Source organism: Lipotes vexillifer, unplaced genomic scaffold, assembly GCF_000442215.2.
Source record: "Lipotes vexillifer unplaced genomic scaffold, Lipotes_vexillifer_v1.1 scaffold207, whole genome shotgun sequence".
In the NCBI taxonomy this organism is placed as follows: Eukaryota; Metazoa; Chordata; class Mammalia; order Artiodactyla; family Lipotidae; genus Lipotes; species Lipotes vexillifer.
In genome coordinates, this window is record NW_006784469.1 from 446,947 (window position 1) to 468,678 (window position 21,732).

Here is a 21,732-nt window from a genome sequence, read left to right on the forward strand (position 1 = left end):
CTGCTGAACATTTGCCCAAATGTTTTATTAGTTTCAAAGTCCCCTTTGTTTTGCAGAACATACTTTACTATACTGTAGACTCATTATATAGCCCCCTAAAAAGGAAGAATGACGGCCCTACATCTGGCCAGATGTAAATCGGGTTCTTAAATGTTTCATGGCAGATGTCATTGGTACCGTTTGCAAGTCTAGTGTACAAAGTGCATGTCTGTAATTCTATAATCCAAACCACAGAGTGTTACCCTTTATCTCTTGTCTTACTCTTCTTCTATGAATATGCTCCTACCTTCTAGCACTTCATAGAGAGGCTTTATATTTGAATGGGAGAGATGGGGGTCACTTCCTTATTTATCTAAATGTCTTTAATTTTCACCTACCAAAAGAATTTAATTGTTAGAGATTAACCTACCTGAATCAACTCATACTGTTATAATCACATACCAAAATTCCTCTGAAAGTTATCTTTATATCTTCTAAAAATAGATTGTCCATTAGGTAGTATTGCTACCATGAAAGGATTCATGTGATAAATTTATCTCATTCAGTCCCAAGACAAAAGTTACTGTCTCTAAAAGAGTATGCATGGATCCAAAAATAACAGTTTTTTTTTTTACTTTAATTTCCAGGAAGCTCAGATTTATATTTAGTTCATAATTATTATAATTCTATCAATTTTCCTTTCCTTCTAATTGTCTTGTGATCCAATTTTTACATTTTAATTCTCCTGCTTTTTACATTTTGAACAATAAATGATCCTGAAGTACTTTTTTCTAGAGGTAGCATAGTTATGACTTTTAAGTGAACAACCATGGTAATAATACTTTAAAAAAGAGCATTTTGAAATTTCTGTTTAAGTTCAAATTATGTATTTATTAGAAACATATGAATTGCAACTTCACTGGAAACAAAAAAAATATGAAAACATTTACACCAAGAACAGCACGGTTCCAAAGAAATTGAATGCAGGCCACAAATTCAAGTCATGTGTAATTTTAAATGTTCTAGAAATGACGTTTAAATAGGAAAAAGAGGTAAATAAATGAATTTCAATAATGCATTTTATTTAACCTGATATATCAAAAATAGCATTTCAAGATTTAATCATTATTTTAAACTATGAGTTTGTATTTTCATACTAAGTCTTCAAAATTCAGTGTATGTTTTCCAATGACAGCACATCTAAATTTCGACTAAGCACTTTTTAGGTGCTCAGTAGCTACGTGTGATGAGAGACTACTACATTGGACAGCACGGCAGAGTGTCCTTGTGATTTTTATCAACTAAATCAGAGTAGTCTTGAGAGTGAAAGGGGGTGCTGTTAACAATTATGCCCGGACAACAAGAGTAAAGCAGAGCAAACAGTCTCCCTAATTAAAATGATGGTAATTGCCTATTCAGTCAAGAGAAGTGATAAGACTGTACAAAACTTAGATAATTATAGACACAAATATGTGAGTGTATATACATAAATATTACATAGATTACATATATATGTAATCTATATAAAATTAATATATAAACATTTGTAATTTAATGTAGTATGTATATATGCAGACATATTTAGCTATATATACAATTTATATTCTACACAAATGAATTTAAAGAAAATTGTTCATTGAATGAGCTTAGAATTTGAAGTAAAGGTGCACAATTTTGACATGAGCAGGGTAGAGAAACATCCATGTTTGATTTATGAAAAAGATATAAGGTCATTCATAGTATTTTCAGCTGTATATATTTATGCCCATTAATGTTCTAAATGATGTCATTTTGAAATTTAAAAATCATTGTAAATGATGATATCTATTGAATGAAGAGTCAAGGTATTCTTAAATTGATCACCTGTGCTGGAGGCTTGCTTCAACCGTCATGGATGTTTCTTACCAATATTTTGATAAGGGCATTAAGCTAAGTTTGCATCACTGCCTTTTAATACTTTTCTTTGCAAAAATGTAATGTATGCAAAGTAAAAACGTTATTTATTTTAATACTCTAAATTATGGTACAGGATGAAGTCAACCGGCTGTCAGTTCTTCAGCCTCAAATTGAGCGATTAAAAATTCAAAGCATAACCCTGAAAGAGAAAGGACAAGGGCCAATGTTCCTGGATGCAGACTTTGTGGCCTTTACAAATCATTTTAACCAAGTCTTTGCTGATATGCAGGCCAGAGAGAAAGAGCTGCAGACACGTAAGTAAAAATATTTAAAATGACTAACTTGATGTTTTCCAAATTAGTTATTTATTGTGAAAAGAGAAAGTACTAACATGAAAGAATGATTTCCATCAAAGAAACCATACTCTCTACAACCTGTATTAACAACTAGTGGAATGTTGTTTTTGGAAAACAAATCTGTTAGATTTCCATTTCTTGCTCCCTCCATAATAATGTCATGACTATGAAGAACAAATAAAGTATATGTTGTGGATAGGCGTAACTTCTCCTTGGCGGGTTGCAAATTTTACAGTCAAATGTTTGGAACATTGAAGGAAATAAAAGAGCAGTGGAAGCCCTGTTAGTAGCTTTTCATCAAATCCAGTTTGCTTCATGTGCAAGGATATCTAGCTAGGCATCTTGCTAATACTTCTGTCAATTTATATGAAGATTATTATAGCTGTAGCATACATGTGGCAACTGAAACTCAGCCAAGGACAAATTATTCTTTGGGCTACATTTTACTCTTGGATCACTATAACTATACAATATCTTTTTTTTCTCATTTACTGGTAAAATACAACATATGAGTGGAGCAATTATGCAAATGCCTACCATATGATGAGCAGATTTTTCAGGATGTCAATTTTGTCTCTCACCAGTTTGCTCTTATGATATTAGTACACAGTCCAAATATCCCTACTCATCAGACAAAAATTCCTTTGACAAGCAGGTTTATGAACATTTTTAAGCATTAGAGAATGGGTCTTTGGTTCACCATACACATATATACATATGTATATATATGTACACACAAAGGATTATAGAGTAAAACTAGATTTTTAAGGCATTAAGATAAAAATATTTTTAAAAAAGTCATCCTCAAAGTTGTCATGAGAATCACAAGAACATATATTTGTTTTCTACTGAAACTTTAATTTGTTGGAACACACATTTTTAACTGCTTTCCTTTGCAAGTGTGCAAAAAATTTACCACATAATAACATTGTTAGAATCAGCATAGTGTAATACATGGGCTTTCCTCACTTTCCTATTTTTTTTCCTTTTTATTTCCTGGTGAGGTCATGTAATGAAAGATAAATGCATTTTTTTTCCCTTTCTTTTACTTCAAAGTCATTTTTACTGAGGGGTTTATTTTCCTGATAGGGAATCAGGTAATACAACTTTACAGTAACGTCAGCTCCCTCTAGTGGCTGTCAGTGTACTTGTTGCTGGGCCTCTGTAAAATCAATTGGGGAAAAGACTGTAAATGTCCTAAATTTTCAAACGTTGACCTATTTAAGAATAATGCATTTTTCTTATCATAAAATCCATAAACCTCCCTTAAAGTCAAGTACATGTTAATGGTTATACTGTAACTGGTTGGCAGAGGAGCTTATTCACTGAAAATTTTTTAATTTACATAGACTTACTCATTATATTAAGGTTTAACATTTATTTCTGTTCCTTTTCAAGGTGTTCAGAATGTTGATGTGTGATGATAACAGATTTGATTATGACACCATAATATAAATATATATTAATATATAACCTCTGTTCATATAGCTATCAGTATACCCATCTATATTAGCATGTCTTCTCTTTATCTTGCATATATATGATGATTGTTTATAAAAGTGCCAAATATTTTCATTTCATTTATGTCTAAATAAATGTACTCCTTTCCACTATATTAACCAAATATCTCTAACACTTTGATTCACTCTTTTGGAAAACTTGTTTTGATTCATTAATAATCATTAATTAAATATGGATTATATATATGAATTATAAATTATGCAATTTATATTTGTATATATAATTTATATGCATTATGTGTATTAAATATTATATATAAATTGTGTATATATAATTTATACATTGCATATATTATGTATTATATGTATAAATTATATATAATTTTATGTAATATGTATTTATATATAATTTATGTATATGTATTATGTACATATATAAAAATGGTGAATAAAAGTTCACCACATTAGGTCATATTTCAGTTCAGTTTGTTAATTAATAATTATTTTCAAGGAATTTTCCATATGTGTGTTTTCCCCCAAACTTACACTGGGGAGTAAATCTCATTTCTTGTATTACTACATGGTGCTTTGAACATATTAAGTATTCAGCAAGTAAGAGCTACCATCTTGGGAATCCATCTTGACTTTCATTCCCTCTTTCCTTTTCTTCTTTACTAGTGTTCTCACAATGAAACAAAAACTTGACATCTTAAGTGTACTTTAAATGGTGAAAACTGGTGTGAGGAATTGGTGGTTGGTATTTGGCAAAGATGATATGAGAAAATAATATTAAAAGTTAAATATATTCTATATTCATAGTAAGTTTTAGTCTACAAATGACAGTCTTACAAATTATCTTTCTTAGTCCTCAGACAGGACACAGAAGCTGAAAGATGAACAGGAATTAGTGAGATTAAGGGTATAGTAGGTGCTGGCTAGCTAAGAATCTGAGAAGTTCTGTGTCCCTGGAGCACAGAGAGGAGAGAGTGATGCAAGGTGAGCCTAGAGAGGCATACAGTCTCAAAGGGCCTTTTATGAGCCACGGTGAGGGTTCTAGACACTAACATGAGAAAAATGAAACAATACTGATTGGGTTTTATGCTGTGATATAACATCATAAATCAGTTTTGCATTTTCAGAAACTGAGCGGTGAGGATAGATTGAAAGGAAGCAAAAGTACACGTGGAGAGACTAGGAAGGATCTTCCCTTGTGTGGGTTTTTGCTTGAGCTAAATAACTTACCTGTGAGATACTAACAAAGGCATTTGATCTTTTCACAAGTTGTTCTGTCTTCTCAGAATAGAGTGGAAGTTTGGTTTAGCTCTCAACGAGGGAACTTTACGTCTTGCATCCGAATACTGATCCGAAGCAGTTATACAGAAAAATATCAACAGTTCAGAAACTGAAATATTTCCCTTCTCATTAAACTGAGAGACCAGAAGGAAGCTAAAGAAGGGAGAAGACAATCAGGGCCTCCCTTAGAAATGAAGTGGACTTGAGGGTGAGATTAGAGCCCAATGGGTAACTATTCCCACAGCTATTCAGATGTATTTCCTGATTGATGAACCCACACATGGGTAGTGAGATAGCTAGTTCAGAAACTATGGACTTGCTAGGTCCTGTTTCAGTTCTAGCTCCTCCCCAAAGCAATCCACCTGTGAAACACCCAGAGAGTTTACTTAGGATCCAGATTTCAAGGAAAAAAATGTGCCCAAACATCCCGAATCAGAATACAGCATAAGATGTTCCATCTATACAATATGGTAAATAGTGCCCACGTGCAGTGGTGGTCTGGATTCTTCAGTACTTTATCAGGGTTTTGAAGAGAACCTGAGACTTTACATAATGTAAGTTATTCATTGAATAATGCAAATTAATGCGTACTTTGTTGACATTTTGTTTAACACAAAGAAAAATAATGTATCAAATTGTGATTATTTCTTAAGATCTAGCTAGAGTTGTATTGGTTAATAGAAGGAAGATCAATCAAATTTATTATTTAATAATTTAGAATGTTTCAGTGGTCATCTTCTTTCTGGATTTGAGAGATTTTTGTTTTATGCTGGCCTGTGCTGAAACACAATGGATTCTTTGAATGTATGGCATTTTATTTCTGTCAGTCTGTCTATCTGTCTATCTCCTTTCCTCCCTCCCTCCTTTGATCTATTCCATAGGTGGATGCTGACTGAGTTTTGGACCATCTATAATATTATAACATATACTTATGAGTTAAGTAACTGCTTTACACTTGTACAGTGCTCATGCTACCTTATCACTTTGGTGATAAGCTGACAAGTCAGAAAATCTTTGTTTCCTCTCATTTAATGTAGGTACAATTAGAACTACAAATACAGTCTTTCCCCAGGATGCTACAAATGCCAAGATTATCCTCAGCACAGTCTAAACACTCTTCCAAATACATGGTTAAATATGCTGTGCAATATAATAAACTATGCCTTGTATATGTGTTTTTAAATGACCATTAAGTATTAACCAGTACTGAAACAACAGTATTTAAGTAAACCTGAAGTTAAACAAATAAAACACTTTGATCCTTTTTGTTACCATTTCCCTTGATCTTTATCTATTATTATTATTTAAATTTGGTCTGATCATGATTCTCTTTGCAGGATGAAGTGGACACTAACTTTTTAAATTCACTCTGTGTGTGTTAGGATATTCATAGGCATGCATTGTATGTCTTCATGTGTGGACATGTGTGTGTGTGTATGTGTGTGTGTTTGTAAATCATTTCAGAGCAATGTCTTAGGTTTGGCTATGCATCTGGTTCTCTAGAAAGTAAAATTAGTTCAAAGGAACCTACCTCTCCCCACAAATGAAAGAACATGAGTGCCTCTATTCAGCTTTTGTTCTCTCCCTAGCAAGGAAGTGTTCTCCTTTTATTAACATACATAAAACTTTGTATTAAACTCTTAAAATTTCTACTTAGTCTTGAGTATGTCTCCTTCACTTTCCTGTTGTCTTGCATCTCCCTTCTAGCTAATAATAATAGCAAATATGTACCCAACAATGGATGCAGTAATCAGCAAATATAGAGACAAATTTAGAATAAAATGTAGCATCTTATTAAGATCTACAAAGGCCTTCATGGTCGTAGTTTCCCCTGCCCTAATGTCGCACCACACTTCACCTTGCTCACTTTGTTCTTGCTACACTTGGCTCCTTGCTGTGCTCCTACCTTACTAGAAATACTAATGTCTTTGGACTGTTAAACTTGTTATTACCCACCTGGAAAACCTTTCCTCTCTGTATTCATATGGCTCCCTCCTTCAGTGCTTTTAAGTCTCTTGTCAAGTGATACTTCCAAGGAGAGGGCTTTTTTATTCACTGTCTGGTCCCTTTCTATCCCTTTTATTTTATTTAATACTTTTATTATATTCAAAGAGTTCCTGTAACATATAAACATTTTTTTAAATAATGAAAAAAATAGAAATCTGCATACTGAGCTACTAAACTTAAGAAATGGAATATTGGTAAAACCACTGATGTACTTTGTTGCCCCTCTCAAATTCCGTTCCCTCCCCTCTATACGCACTCTCACCATCATCTCCAGTCAGATCTTCTGTTTGTCTCTTCTCAGTGCCATTCCCTGCTCTTCCTATGAAAACTGCACTTCCTAGGATCCTTTTTTTAAACTGTCTACCTGCTTGGTTCAGCCAGTGGGAGGCACTTGGAGGATACTGAAGGTGAGAAGAGGAGAGAAGATAGAATATTCTCTTCCCCTCTTAGTGTTACAGGGTGCCTCTCCATCAGTGGCTGAGAATGAATCCTCCAACTTTCTAGCCCTCTCTGGAAACAGCATACCTCAGGGACCCTGCATCCCCAAAGGGAATCCCCCTGTGAATTCAGCTCCTGCTGGGTGGTTCCAATTATTGGTTTCTTGTAACACCATCTCACACCTCTTCCCTTTGTCCCTCTAAGCTTGGAGATGGTAGTATCTTCCATTGCTAATCTATTGATTGCCCACCATCCCTTGTGTAAATCCTCGTTGCTCCAACATTTTTATATCTAATTCTCAATCTTAAACTTTTTTTATTGCATTATCTGGAAGGATCTGCCCCCCCCCACCGCCATAACTTAATTTTTCTTTACTGCCATTTATTTCTGTTAGTCATTATAGTCTCTTGATTTGTTTGTTAATTTTCTGACTCACCAATTAGATTTTAAGCATCATGAAAGCCAAGGCTTTGCTATTTTAATTTTTATTTCTTGCTTCCCTGGTGCTCAGAGCACTGAATAAATATTGGCTGAATGAAGGAATAATAAATGACTTCAATTAATTCTCCTCAAAGTATCTACATCCCCATTTTTATAAATGAGGTCTAAGATGCTAAAATGTTAAGTAATTTGCCAAAGCTAGTGAGTGGAGAGCCAATTCCAAAGCACAGGTTTACTGAACTGCAGAATCAGGCTTGCTAATTGTCATGCTACACAGCCTCCTTCTGTACAAACAGAATGGAGAAGCAGTTCTGATAGATGTTCATGAAAAACCTGTTGATCTTTTTCTAATAAAAAGTAACCCTAATATCTTCATCAACTCTTTCTATACTTAGCTTTCTCTCCTGACATATATTCATCATCTGGATAAAATTGGACTGATTCATATCACCTCTGACAAGCTTCTAATAAATGTTTATTGTGTCCCAGCCACTGCCACAAGGAAAACAAGCACTGTTTTCCAGAATGTGTATGTTCAAGTTCAGTTAAACCAAACTTGGTACATTTTATAACCTATCCAACATACCTCCTTGTCTCTAAACATAGACCTGTCTCCTTCCAACTCTTTGCTACATCATAACTAAATACTCCTTTACTTCAGTACTATTCATGAGATCCCTCTTTGTTTTTATTAATAATTACCTAGCATTCAAATGTATCTAGTTAGCAGAGAAACACATTATTTATATGAAAGAAAGCTGTGAGGTTTAAAGTACCACAGAGATCTTTTGAGATCCTCCAGTGTGAAATCAGAAGTGCTCAGGTTAAAGAAGAAGGCCTCTTAAAATAAATTTGGGCATGAACTGCCAAATAAATATAAGCACATTGAGTAAAATTCTTAGTATCCCTTTCTAACACACTTTCTAGAAATATATTTTCCATTTGAAAACCCCACTTAACTAGCGTGCAAAATACTTTCCTATATTCTTCTCATTTAGTTTAGAAGGAATTGGTATATATAGAAGTGAAACTCATAGGCTATCTGATAAAAATAATGTGATTTAAATAATGCAATTGGATATAGTGATTTGAGCTAGTATTTTGCACTGTGATTTTATCTATTTAGGGAAATTCTCAGCCATTAACTCTTCAAATGTGGCTTCTGTCCCATGTCTCTCTGTGATTCTGGGATACATTTATGTTCATTTTACTGTTTTTTTCTATATCTCTTATTCTCTCATCTTTATTTTCCATCTGTTTGTCTCTCCATGCTTCATTCCAGATATATATGTATATGCATGTATACATATATATAAATACACATACATACACACACACATACATGTATATGTTTCTGGCCTACCTTCAGGTTTACTAATTCTCTGTTTAGCTTTGTCTAATCTGCATTTAAACCTATTCATTGTGTTATTACTTTTTCACTTATTGCATATTTCAGTTCTACAATTTCTTTTTTATTCTTCTTAAAACACTTAAAATCATTTTTATGGTTTCCAGTTTTCTGCCAAAATTCTCAACCTTGAACATGGTCAGTATAGCTACTTAAGTCACATAATCTGTGTGGGCGTGTATAAAATAGAAAATAATGTACAGTAATAAATAGTATATATACACATATATACATTTTAGATTTAAAACTTGTATCTAACTATATATACACACACATTGTACTTTCCCATATATATATAAATTTCATTCCCTAATTTTATATATAGTTGGAATGAATATATGTATGTACATATACATATGTGTGTGTGTGTGTGTGGTTTTGTGTGTGTGTGTGTGTGTGTGTGTGTGTGTATATATATATATATATATGTTAGAGAAAGTACATTGTTTGTTGGTGGCTTTGACTTTGAAGCAAGATGATCTTGGTTTAAAATCCTGGCTGTGACACTTACTAGATGTTTGACTATGAACAAATTAGTTGGCCTTCTTTTATAGCCTCTGTTTCCTCAAATGTAAATGGAATAAAGATGTCTATCTCACAGGTTTATTGTAAGAATTAAGAATGATAATGTGCGTGATCATTATTAGAGTTTCTGACACTAAACGCACACAAATTGTGTTTCTTTTAGTAAAATACAACATGAACTGATGTAATATAAAATATCACCTGCTGTAGATAATGATACTATTTTCCCCAAAGGCAAATGATAATACAGAAAGAGAGTAGTCTTCAAAGTCAAATATACATGAACTCTACTTGGTTTCTCCAGCTACCATCTGTGTTACCTTGGGCAAGTTACTCAGCCTCTCTGTTGCTCCATTTCCTCACCTTAAAAAACATGAATTAAACAATGCAAGTCTTGTAAGGCTGATAGGAGGATTCGATGTAATATATGCATAGTTTCTGTCAAAATATCAGGCACGTAATAGGAATTTATCTTCAACAACATACTCATATTCTAATCTGTATATTCACATTTTCCCACTTTGTTAATATTTGTAATTATTAGTATGATTGATTTTGCTGGCAGCTTAGGAAAACAAATGACAAAGTTTTAAATGGTTAAATGATTCTCTTTTTTTTCCCTTTCGATAAAGTTTTGGACACTTTGCCACCCATGCGCTATCAGGAGACCATGAATACCATCCTCATGTGGATCCAGCAGTCAGAAACCAAACTCTCTGTACCTCAGGTTACTGTCACTGAATATGAGATCATGGAGCAGAGACTCAGGGAGTTACAGGTCTGTGACTATTTAAATGTCTTAAACAATACAGTACAGATCTCATCTATCAAGCAATCACATTGGTATAACCTTAATATAATACTATAATTAAAATAATCGTGACAAGTGTAATAGTTTACCAGCTGAAAAAATGAAGATTAAGAATTTAAAAGTGTAATATTTTATGCATTTGTGCCTTCTCTCCATAAGATAAAAATTCCATCTTTGAAAACAATGATACGGTCTACTTAAGAAGTATATTCTTTCCTGCTTAGTGTATATTTTCAGAAACATGGATTTTGATTATTATAGAAGTTCTGGTATTATTCCTCCCCTTTGCTTGCTGATTTAGAGGTCATCTCACATTTCCAAAATGAAAGTGGTAAAATTAATGTAGTCATAAAATTAGTTTTAATTTAAACCCTTTTTGATGTAATATTATAATTAGGTTTTGAGTTCTATTCACTGTATTTTAATAGTATTATATCAGGGAATAAAATACTAATATGGGAAATTAAAGAAATAATTTGTATGAGATTTTAGAATACTTTCCCTGCTAGTTCTGAAAAGCCTGTGTTGTATATCTAATCACATTTTATTTTGTAAGACATTAAAGTGTATTCACTCATTGTATTTAAGAGCTGAGATAATATGTCCACATTTTGAGAATTAAATTAAGAAAAAAAGTTAAAAATTTAACTTTGTTATATCAAGAGTTCTTTTTTGGGAATATTATTTCCTAAAAAAGTAATTTTAGAAGAATTTCTTCAAAGAAATCTTTATTTAAACATTTCCCAGTATATGTTGTCCTATTTAAACTATTTCCTCTACTATAATACCAAACAACCTATAACTGTTTAATCTTTTGGCCCCTTTATGTTGTTGTTTGTAATACCTGAAATAGTTCCAAAATTTACTTTGAAGAATATGTGACTTAATAAAACTATAAATGTAAGGACATAAGAGTACAAAGGTATAGCAATTAGGGGAGTGTGTTAAGTATAAAAGAAACTGTATGCAGATGAATGGAACAGTGTATTTCCATTGATAAAACAGTGATGGAGGGAAAATTATTTATAAATATTATTGAGAAGATGAATTATTAACTAACTGAAAAAAATGAAGTTAGAACCTTGTGTCAAATGTTACACCAAAACAAACTACCACATGGATTAAAAAGTCAAAAACATTTTAATCATAAATTTTGGAGAAATTTTTAATAAAACTTTAAAAACATATGGGGAAGCACAAAAATCAATGGAAGTGATCACAAACATTGTAAAAATACCAGAGCCAATTTTAAAGAAAAATGAGAAAAGGAAAACATTTGTCTGAGTAAGTCATTAATAAGGTAGTCACCAGAAAGAGACATAAATGACGATTAATCCTATAAAAAATTGTACCTCAAATTGTAAAGGATGTAGTACAAATTTACAAAATGAGATATTTTTACGTACTAAAGTGCAAAAAGAAATCTAAAAAAATAAAACAAATAAATGAGTATAACAAAACAGAAACAGACTCATATAGAGAACAAACTAGTGGTTGCCAGTGGGCAGGGGGGTGGGGGAGGGGCAAAATGGGGGTATGGGATTAAGAGGTACAAACTACTATGTGTAAAATAAGTAAGATACAAGGATATCTTGTATAGCACAAGGAATATAGCCAATGTTTTGTAATAACTTTAAATGGAGTATCATCTATTAAAACATTGACTTACTGTGTTGTACACCTGAAACTAATATATTAACTCAACTATACTTTAATTAACAAAAGAAATTGTAAGGATGTAGTACAAATTTACAAAATGAGATACTATTTTTTACATACTAAATTGCAAAAAAAAGAAACCCAAAAGATATAGTAAGTGCAGATCTGGCAGCAATGAACTACATCTCACTTATTGGTGGGAATGTAAATTGAATGTAAGTTTTGCTGAGGAAAACTTTTCAGATATAGATACATAGAGGTATACATAAATAGATCATAAACATAATTTAAAAGAGTGGAAAACTTAAAATTAATTTATACAGCTAATAATGGGAAATGGTTAAATGAACTGCAGAAGCAATTAAAATCTGTTTTTGAAAAATACTTAATGACATGGGAGAAGGCTCACAATAAATTGCTTAGCTCAAAATGTAGTTCTAGCATAGAGGGAACTTTCCTCAACATAATAAAGGCCATATATGACAAACCCACAGCCAACATCGTCCTCAGTGGTGAGAAAGTGAAACCATTTCCAGTAAGATGAGGAACAACACAAGGTTGCCCACTCTCACCACTGTTATTCAACATAGTTTTGGAGGTTTTAGCAACAGCAATCAGAGAAGAAAAAGAAATAAAAGGACTCCAAATCGAAAAAGAAGAAGTAAAGTTGTCACTGTTTGCAGGTTACATGACACTAAACACAGAGAATCCTAAAGATGCTACCAGAAAAGTACTAGAGCTAATCAATGAATTTGGTAAAGTGGCAGGATACAAATTAATGCACAGAAATCTCTTGCATTCCTATACACTAATGATGAAAAATCTGAAAGTGAAATTAAGAAAACACTCCCATTTACCATTGCAGCAAAAAGAATAAAATATCTAGGAATAAACCTGCCTAAGGAGACAAAAGACCTGTATGCAGAAAATTATAACACACTGATAAAAGAAATTAAAGATGATACATACAGATGGAGAGATACACCATGTTCTTGGATTGGAAGAATCAACATTGTGAAAATGACTCTACTACCCAAAGCAATCTACAGATTCCATGCAATCCCTATCAAACTACCACTGGCATTTTTCACAGAACTAGAACAAAAAATTTCACAATTTGTATGGAACCACAAAGACCCCGAATAGCCAAGGTAATCTTGAGAAAGAAACACGGAGCTGGAGGAATCAGTCTCCCTGACTTCAGACTATACTACAAAGCTACAGTAACCAAGAGAGTATGGTACTGGGACAGAAACAGAAATATAGATCAGTGGAACAGGATAGAAAGCCCAGAGATAAACCCATGCACGTACGGTCACCTTATCTTTGATAAAGGAGGCAAGAATATACAATGGAGAAAAGACAGCCTCTTCAGTATGTGGTGGTGGGAAAACTGGACAGCTACATGTAAAAGAATGAAATTAGAACACTTCCTAGCACCATACACAAAAATAAACTCAAAATGGATTAAAGACCTAAATGTAAGGCCAGAAACTATCAAACTCTTAGAGGAAAGCTGAGACAGGATACTCTGTGACATAAATCACAGCAGGATCCTTTTTGACCCACCTCCTAGAGAAATGGAAATAAAAACAAAAATAAACAAATGGGACCTAATGAAACTCAAAAGCTTTTGCACAGCAAAGGAAACCATAAACAAGGCGAAAAGACAACCCTCAGAATGGGAGAAAATATTTGCAAATGAAGCAACGGGCACAGGATTAATCTCCAAAATTTATAAGCAGCTCATGCAGCTCAATATCAAAAAAACAAACAACCCATTCCAAAAATGGACAGAAGACCTAAATAGACATTTCTCCAAAGAAGATATACAGATTGCCAACAAACACATGAAAGATGCTCAACATCATTAATCATTAGAGAAATGCAAATCACAGCTACAGTGAGATATCATCTCACACTGGTCAGAATGGCCATCATCAAAAAATCTGCAAACAATAAATGCTGGAGAGGGCGTGGAGAAAAGAGAACCCTCTTTCACTGTTGGAGGGAATGTAAATTGATACGGCCACTATGGAGAACAGTATGGAGGTTCCTTAAAAAAACTACAAATAAAACTATCGTACGACCCAGCAATCCCACTCTTGGGCATATACCGTGAGAAAACCGTAATTCATAAAGTGTCATGTAACAAAATGTTCATTGCAGCTCTATTTACAATAGCCTGGAGATGAAAACAACCTAAGTGTCCATCGTCGGATGAATGGATAAAGAAGATGTGGCATATATATACAATGGAATATTACTCAGCCATAAAAAGAAACGAAATTGAGTTATTTGTAGTGAGGTTGATGGACCTAGAGTCTGTCATACAGAGTGAAGTAAGTCAGAAAGAGAAAAACAAATACCGTATGCTAGCACATATATATGGAATCTAAAAAAAAAAAATGGTCATGAAGGACCTAGCGGCAAGACGGGACTAAAGATGCAGACCTAGTAGAAAATGGACTTGAGGATACGGGTAGGGGGAAGGGTAAGCTGTGACAAAGTGAGAGAGTGGCATGGACATATATACACTACCAAACGTAAAATAGATAGCTAGTGGGAAGCAGCCACATAGCACAGGGAGATCAGCTCGGTGCTTTGTGACCACCTAGAGGGGTGGGATAGGGAGGGTGGGAGGGAGGGAGACGCAAGAGGGAAGAGATATGGGAACATATGTATATGTATAACTGATTCACTTTGTTATAAAGCAGAAAGTAACACACCATTGTAAAGCAATTATACTCCAATAAAGATGTTTAAAAAACTGTAGTTCTGTGCATACTAGATATTGTGTAAATAATCGAGGGTAACAGTTTAATAAAGTAAAATAAAAATAAAGTAAAAAATAACATATCACAAAATAAACATAAGGTATGCAACCACCAAATTATGTTTGACACATAATTATGCATATGTGAGTGTAAAATATTATCACCTATTCAGGGTTTAGTTTTACGTAGGAAGAACTGGAAGTTTATGTAAAAAGTAATAGTTGTATATAATGGGTATTTTTTGTCAATTTTTTACCTTCAACCTTTTTAGTTTGTAACCAGAAAGTAACATTTAAATAAATACTGAGTAGGTGAAACCTAAAGATATGCATCGTATTATAAGGGGTGCAATAGATTATACAGTACAAATGTAAAATCAAGTTTGTAAATTCTCCCCACACTTCCCTAGAATTTCACTGTGATACTACAAAACAGAGCAGTGTCTTTTGAGAAATAAAAAAAACATTCATTAAGTGGCGTTAGTAAACCGTCCATCTGGTAACTTATTCAGAGCTTTGTTATCACATCTATCAATCTGATTTAGTTATATTTTTATCTATGAAGGTTAAAAGTTATCTTACTTAAAGGCTCAGTATAATTAAGTTAAACTCCATTAATTGAATCAAAAATGCAGTTATTAATATACAGACAAAATGTAATAACATTAGGTGTGCTAAAGCTCTTTGGTTCAGTAATATATAGCTGTGTATATATTTGGCATTGTTCAGAAGACTAGGCATAGATTTTTAAATAAAATATTATTAAATAATGTGTAAACTACTCTTATTAAAAGTAGAATTTAAATGACTATTTTATAACTGATGTTACATCATTTATTTTTAGATGTTTGGATCATGTAGCTTTCATTCTAAGTAATTTGATTTATCTGAAACTAGTCAATGAAATTGAACAATGAAACTCGTTAGTATTCATCAGTTAGTATAAATGCACTTTCTTCTTTTTAATTTTGAGGCTTTACAAAGCTCTCTACAAGAACAACAAAATGGCCTAAACTATCTCAGCACCACTGTGACAGAGATGTCAAGGAAAGCGCCCTCTAATATTAGCAGGAAATATCAGTCAGAATTTGAAGAGACTGAGGGCCGATGGAAGAAACTCTGTGCCCAGCTGGTCGAACATCGCCAAAAGCTAGAGGAGCAAATGGCTAAACTCCGAAAACTTCAGGTACTTCAAGATTTTACTTTTTATATTCATTTTTTTCTTGACTTGTTTGTCTCCTAATGATGAGTTACAAAATTTAAAGACATTTAACCTCCATAGTCCCTCAAAGTCAGTGATGAGGTCAAAAGACACAAATCTGTCTCAAAGGAGTATAGTCTGCCTATTGATTTTCAGAAAACTTTAATTAAGAGTTCTGCTTCTTAGATTTTCTTTAGAATTAGTTTTTTTTTTCATCAATATCAATAGGACTTAAACATGTTTTTAGCTCAGTAATTTTCAAAACCCATCTTTTCTTTAGTCTGGTTGTCCTCTAAATAGAGGTATCATTTAGCTTATGAATAGATAAGAAGTTATCTACCATGTAATATAGTCATATCATTTCATCAGCATATTTCACTTGTAATTTTATGTATAAATTTGACCCCATCACCTTCCACAAACCAACTTCTGCTGACTTAATTTGTTTGGATAGTGCCACCTGATCACGCAAGCATTAGTAAACCAACAATTACACTGTAGTCTAAAGTTTAAAACATGTGGTGATGCAGGTAATATCTCTCTTATGTGGTAAATTATTGTGAAGAATGTTAATGCTGGGAAGAATCTTGAAAGCATCATGGCGTGATGGAAAAGCATTGGAATAAGACGCCTTTGGATCTAAATCCCAGTCCAGCTGCTTAGTTGTTTTTTTCTTACCTTTCACAAACCAAAAGACCAAGCAGTTTTAAATCATTCTTTAAAGCACAACATCCACCTTTATGTGTCTCTACATATGAATATATGTGTACATGCATATACATGCATACACATATATACATTAAAACACATTTTTATCAGTACCACTGGCGAAAGAGGGTACAATTACTTGGTCCTTGCCATCAAGGAGCCCATGTTCTGGTGAAGGAGAAAGGTGAGTGTATTTTTTTCCTATTGCTGCTGTAATAAGTTGCTGCAAATTTAATGGCTTGAAGCAGCACACATTTATTATGTTACAGTTCTGGGGGTCAGAAGTTCAATGTCAGTCTCAGTGAGCTAAAATCAAGGTATAGGCAGGGCTGTGTCCTTTCTGGAGGCTTTAGGAGAAAATTTGTTTCCTTGTCATTTTTAGCTTTTGGAAACTACATTCCTTGGCTCATGTTTCCATCTTCTATCTTTAAAGCCAGTAGTATAACACCTTCCAATTTCTCTCTTACACTCCTGCCTCTGTCTTAATAAGGACGCTTGTGGTTATATTGTGCCCATCTGGATAACCCAGGATCATCTCCCCATCTCAAAATCCTTAGCTTAATCGCATCTGCGAATTCCTTTTTGCCATAAGAGGCACCATATTCACAGGTTCCAGTGATGGGGACCTGAACATCTTGGAGGGTCATTATTTAACCTACCACAGTAAGTAAATTAAACAGTGCAGTAAACGTTATGACAGTGGAAAGAGAAGAAAAGCAACATAATCTGGGAAAAGGGGTTATGAAATGTTCTTGGAGCATGGTTTATCTGACTACACCTTGAATAAGTAGAATTTAGGCACCTAATAAAAGAGGAAGAAAGAGTTCCTGACAAAATGGAGCAGTATGTTCAATTAACTGGAAGTAGTTCAATATTGGGGAGACAAAAGATGTATTTGGAGATTAATAAAATATATGATTGGAGAAGTGGTCTGGGGGCAGATCATGAATGGGTTGGTCACCATACTTTGGAATATGAATTATAATCTGATGGTGATGGGATTAAAAATAATGATAAGGTGGAACTGTTACTTTAAGGGGGGAAAGATAAGGTAATATCTGTGTTTTTAAAACATCACTTTGAGAAGAGGAAGGAGGAGAGAATAATATTGGCACCACTGTGGAGAATGGATTAGAGTGGAGTAAGACTGAAGCAGATACCAAAAAGAGCTAATGCAATAATCAAGGTGCCAATAATAAGATCTAAACTAGGACAGTGGTGATGTGAAGAAAAGAGCAAAACTAGGCTCAAAAGATGTCAGCCAGATAATAATGTTGAAGTTTTTAGATTTAGTCAAATGCTTTTAAAGTCATTATTATTTATCATATCGAAGAGGAAAATTTCTGAGAAGCACACATTTTCAATAGAAATTTAATTAAGAAAGGAGAAAGTAGCACATCTGGACAGCATAGTTGAATTGTAGGCAAATAAAGGAGTTTGAAAAAGCATACACTTGAAAAGTAGCCCCCAAAAAGCAGCAGGACAAACAGACATTATGTGAGAAAATAATGGGATGTACTTGGCTATTTACAAATGATAAAAGATGACATTTTCCACCTGCTCATTACTTCACCCTGGTCAGGCAAATGGGAAATGAAAAGCAAATTTTTTCTCTCCTTAAAGATGACAAAATCTTGTTCTGAAAGTTCTCAACTGGAGGGGCTATGTAAACTGTCAACTGTAGAAAACAGTTTTTGGAAGTTCAGGTTTAGGGAGGCTATAAAGACACCATTACATTGAGTTTACTGTTCATAGTTTGTTTTATGTACTTAAGGGCATATTCTTAGTATTATCATGAGTTGTTTTGTAACTTAAAATTTCTCTAGAGAGGGATATGATTTAATGTTCTCAAGAGCAACATCATAAAACCACATTTGGTAGTAATTTTTTATTTTTAACAATAGCAGACTTCATACACCAGTGCTCATACAGTAGGCCATAAAAATGCAGTCTTAGAGAAAATATTCTTTTCCTGAAGAGCTACTTAGAGACATCCTTCAAACATGGGAATTGTTCCTGGGCTTGTGTTCAAACGTATCACCGTGATGAATTGTGTTAAGATAAATCAGCACCCCAATAATGCCTTAAAATGGGTCTCTGATTTCAGAATCACATAAAAACCCTGAAGAAGTGGATGGCCGAAGTTGATGTTTTCTTGAAAGAGGAATGGCCTGCCCTTGGGGATTCAGAAATTCTTAAAAAACAGCTGAAGCAGTGCAGGGTAAGATTTTTATATGATACTTTTCATATGAAGACTTTTATATGGAAAATATTATTTAGTTATATTGATGATTCTGAACCAGGGGCAGTTTTGTCCCTCTAGGGGACATTTAGCAATGTCTGGAGGCGTTTTCATTTGTCGCAACTTGGGGTGGGGTAGATGCTACTGGCATCTAGTGGGTAGAGGCCAGGGATGCATCTAAATATCCTACAATGCACAGAACAGCACGCCACAGCAAAGAATTACCCAGCCCCAAATGACAGTAGTGCCAAGGTTGAGAAACTGGGCTAAATAAGAGAGAAATAGACAAAATATTGCCTTTTACTCAACATTCACTTTACAGTATTTTGATATAACATGCAGTTTAATTTAAAGGTAAAGAATTTTTTGAGCTATTTGTTATATCTTATTACAGGTTATCAGTCATACTATGTTTTTCTTACCACGTATGTTGCACTGTAGTATAAGACAACGTGTATTTTGAAATAATATTGATACCGTTGCCATGCAGTGGGAGGAGAACAGTCTAGCTCTTTAAAGAGCTTTCTTTGTGAATAAAAGCTAAAAAAGCAGATCCATTTTAAAAATAACCTTCACACCATCTTGCTATAAACAATTATTGCAATACCCTGTGTTTGAAAATCAAAATTCCTTCAAAAATAATAATGTATAAAACTCATCATTTTTGCACAGTTTTCGCACACGAAGTATTAAGTTTATTTACTTTAGTAACTAATATAAGTAGACTACAGATATATAATTCCCTATTTCATTCATGCCATAAAAACCACTGAACATTTTTTTGCAACTTACATTTCAGATTTTAAAGGGCAAAATTCATGTGTAGTGTCATGATTCCTAATTATATGTTTCCTACCTATGTTGCATTTCTAATAGGTTGTGATAATCTTTTCAGCTAACTTAAATTGAATTATTTCCTTAGCTTTTAGTCAGTGATATTCAGACAATTCAGCCCAGTCTAAACAGTGTCAATGAAGGTGGACAGAAAATAAAGAATGAAGCGGAGCCAGAGTTTGCTTCTAGACTGGAGACAGAGCTCAGAGAACTTAACACTCAGTGGGATCACATGTGCCGACAGGTATGTTCGGTCTCTGTGGCTTGCTTCTTTTTAATTATGATTTCTTAATGTCTCCCTTCACCATTGCCCTTTTAAAAAGTTTAGTCTCTATGTTGTTGCTTTAAAGCATGGTTAATTAAAACTAGCCTTTGTCTAGCATATAAATTATTTTCATAGTAGATATTTTAAATGGTATATTCATCTTGTTGGGGTCCTAAAATGAACTTATCGCCTGCAGCTGTCATTCTGAACAATAAGGCCCTTTTCTTAGGCATTATTTTTATTGAATCTTTTCTCCAATGCATAACTTTATACAAGTAGTTGGATCAACAAAAGATACTTTTTACTTCTATACTTGGTACAGAAATAAAATGAATGAGTAATGCATGCATATGTACAAATATGATAAGTATTTTTCACTTTTGATTGTTAAGATTGACAAGTTTGGCTTCTTCAGTACGTCCCTTTCAATAAATGGATTAAGATTGGGAAATAGTTAAGAATAGCTCAGTAGAAAACATATAAAATAACTGTACATTCACATCTGAGTTCCTCGTTTTTATATAGCAGAGTGTTTTATAGGTATTTATTTCCAATTTTAAGATTAAATTACGGAAGAGAAAATATTACATACGTAGTGTACATCAAATACTTCTTGTTCAAGAGATGAAATTTTGACCTAATGCAATGACTGCTTTTCAGTACACTAATACCTTTTTTGAAGTTAACGAGAGGTTTCATTTTACATGTATTAGAGGCAGTCAGTCTTTCGTTATTTCTTTTTTTTTTTTTTTTTTTTTATAATACACAATGTATTTATTTATTTATTTATGGCTGTGTTGGGGGTTCATTTCTGTGCATGGGCTTTCTCTAGTTGTGGCAAGTGGGGGTCACTCTTCATCGCGGTGCGCAGGCCTCTCACTATCGCGGCCTCTGTTGTTGCGGAGCACAGGCTCCAGACGCACAGGCTCAGTAATTGTGGCTCACGGGCCCAATTGCTCCATGGCATGTGGGATTTTCCCAGACCAGGGCTCGAACCCGTGTTGTCTGCATTGGCAGGCAGATTCTCAACCACTGCGCCACCAGGGAAGCCCCAGTCTTTCGTTATTTCTAAGTAACCTTTGAAAGTTGAAAAGAAATCATGCCAGAAGGCAAAAACTAAATTTGAAAAAGAAAGGAATTTGGACAAGTAAAAGTCAAGGCAGGTCACCCAGCTAATACCATCACTGACAAATGCTCAACAGTTCTATTAACTCACAGATGAGATAGCTGTGGGTCAGCTAGCTTGCATTCTTCTCCTGCAGTAAGCTGGTTCTAGAAGGGATGTTCAGGAAAAAAAAATATTACTTAGAGGATAGATTTTATCATTGATGTTTTCCTGGAAGGCCAGTATGAAAGGTATTTGTTTGTTGAATGCTTTTAATGGATGAATAGAAAGGAGAACACCAGTTTGTTTAGAGCAAGGGAGAGGACAA

The 21,732-nt window shown here is 33.8% G+C and overlaps 1 protein-coding gene across 1 annotated transcript in view; it reads left to right on the forward strand.

Moving 5' to 3' along the window:
- DMD (dystrophin) overlaps nucleotides 1–21,732 on the forward strand; it is a 1,809,438-nt gene that overhangs the window by 369,940 nt on the left and 1,417,766 nt on the right. The window contains exons 19-23 of the mRNA XM_007456856.1: nucleotides 2,009–2,189; nucleotides 10,436–10,581; nucleotides 16,023–16,235; nucleotides 19,066–19,179; nucleotides 20,123–20,278. Coding sequence (XP_007456918.1) covers nucleotides 2,009–2,189; nucleotides 10,436–10,581; nucleotides 16,023–16,235; nucleotides 19,066–19,179; nucleotides 20,123–20,278 — 810 coding nt within the window. The remainder of the gene's footprint in view (nucleotides 1–2,008; nucleotides 2,190–10,435; nucleotides 10,582–16,022; nucleotides 16,236–19,065; nucleotides 19,180–20,122; nucleotides 20,279–21,732) is intronic.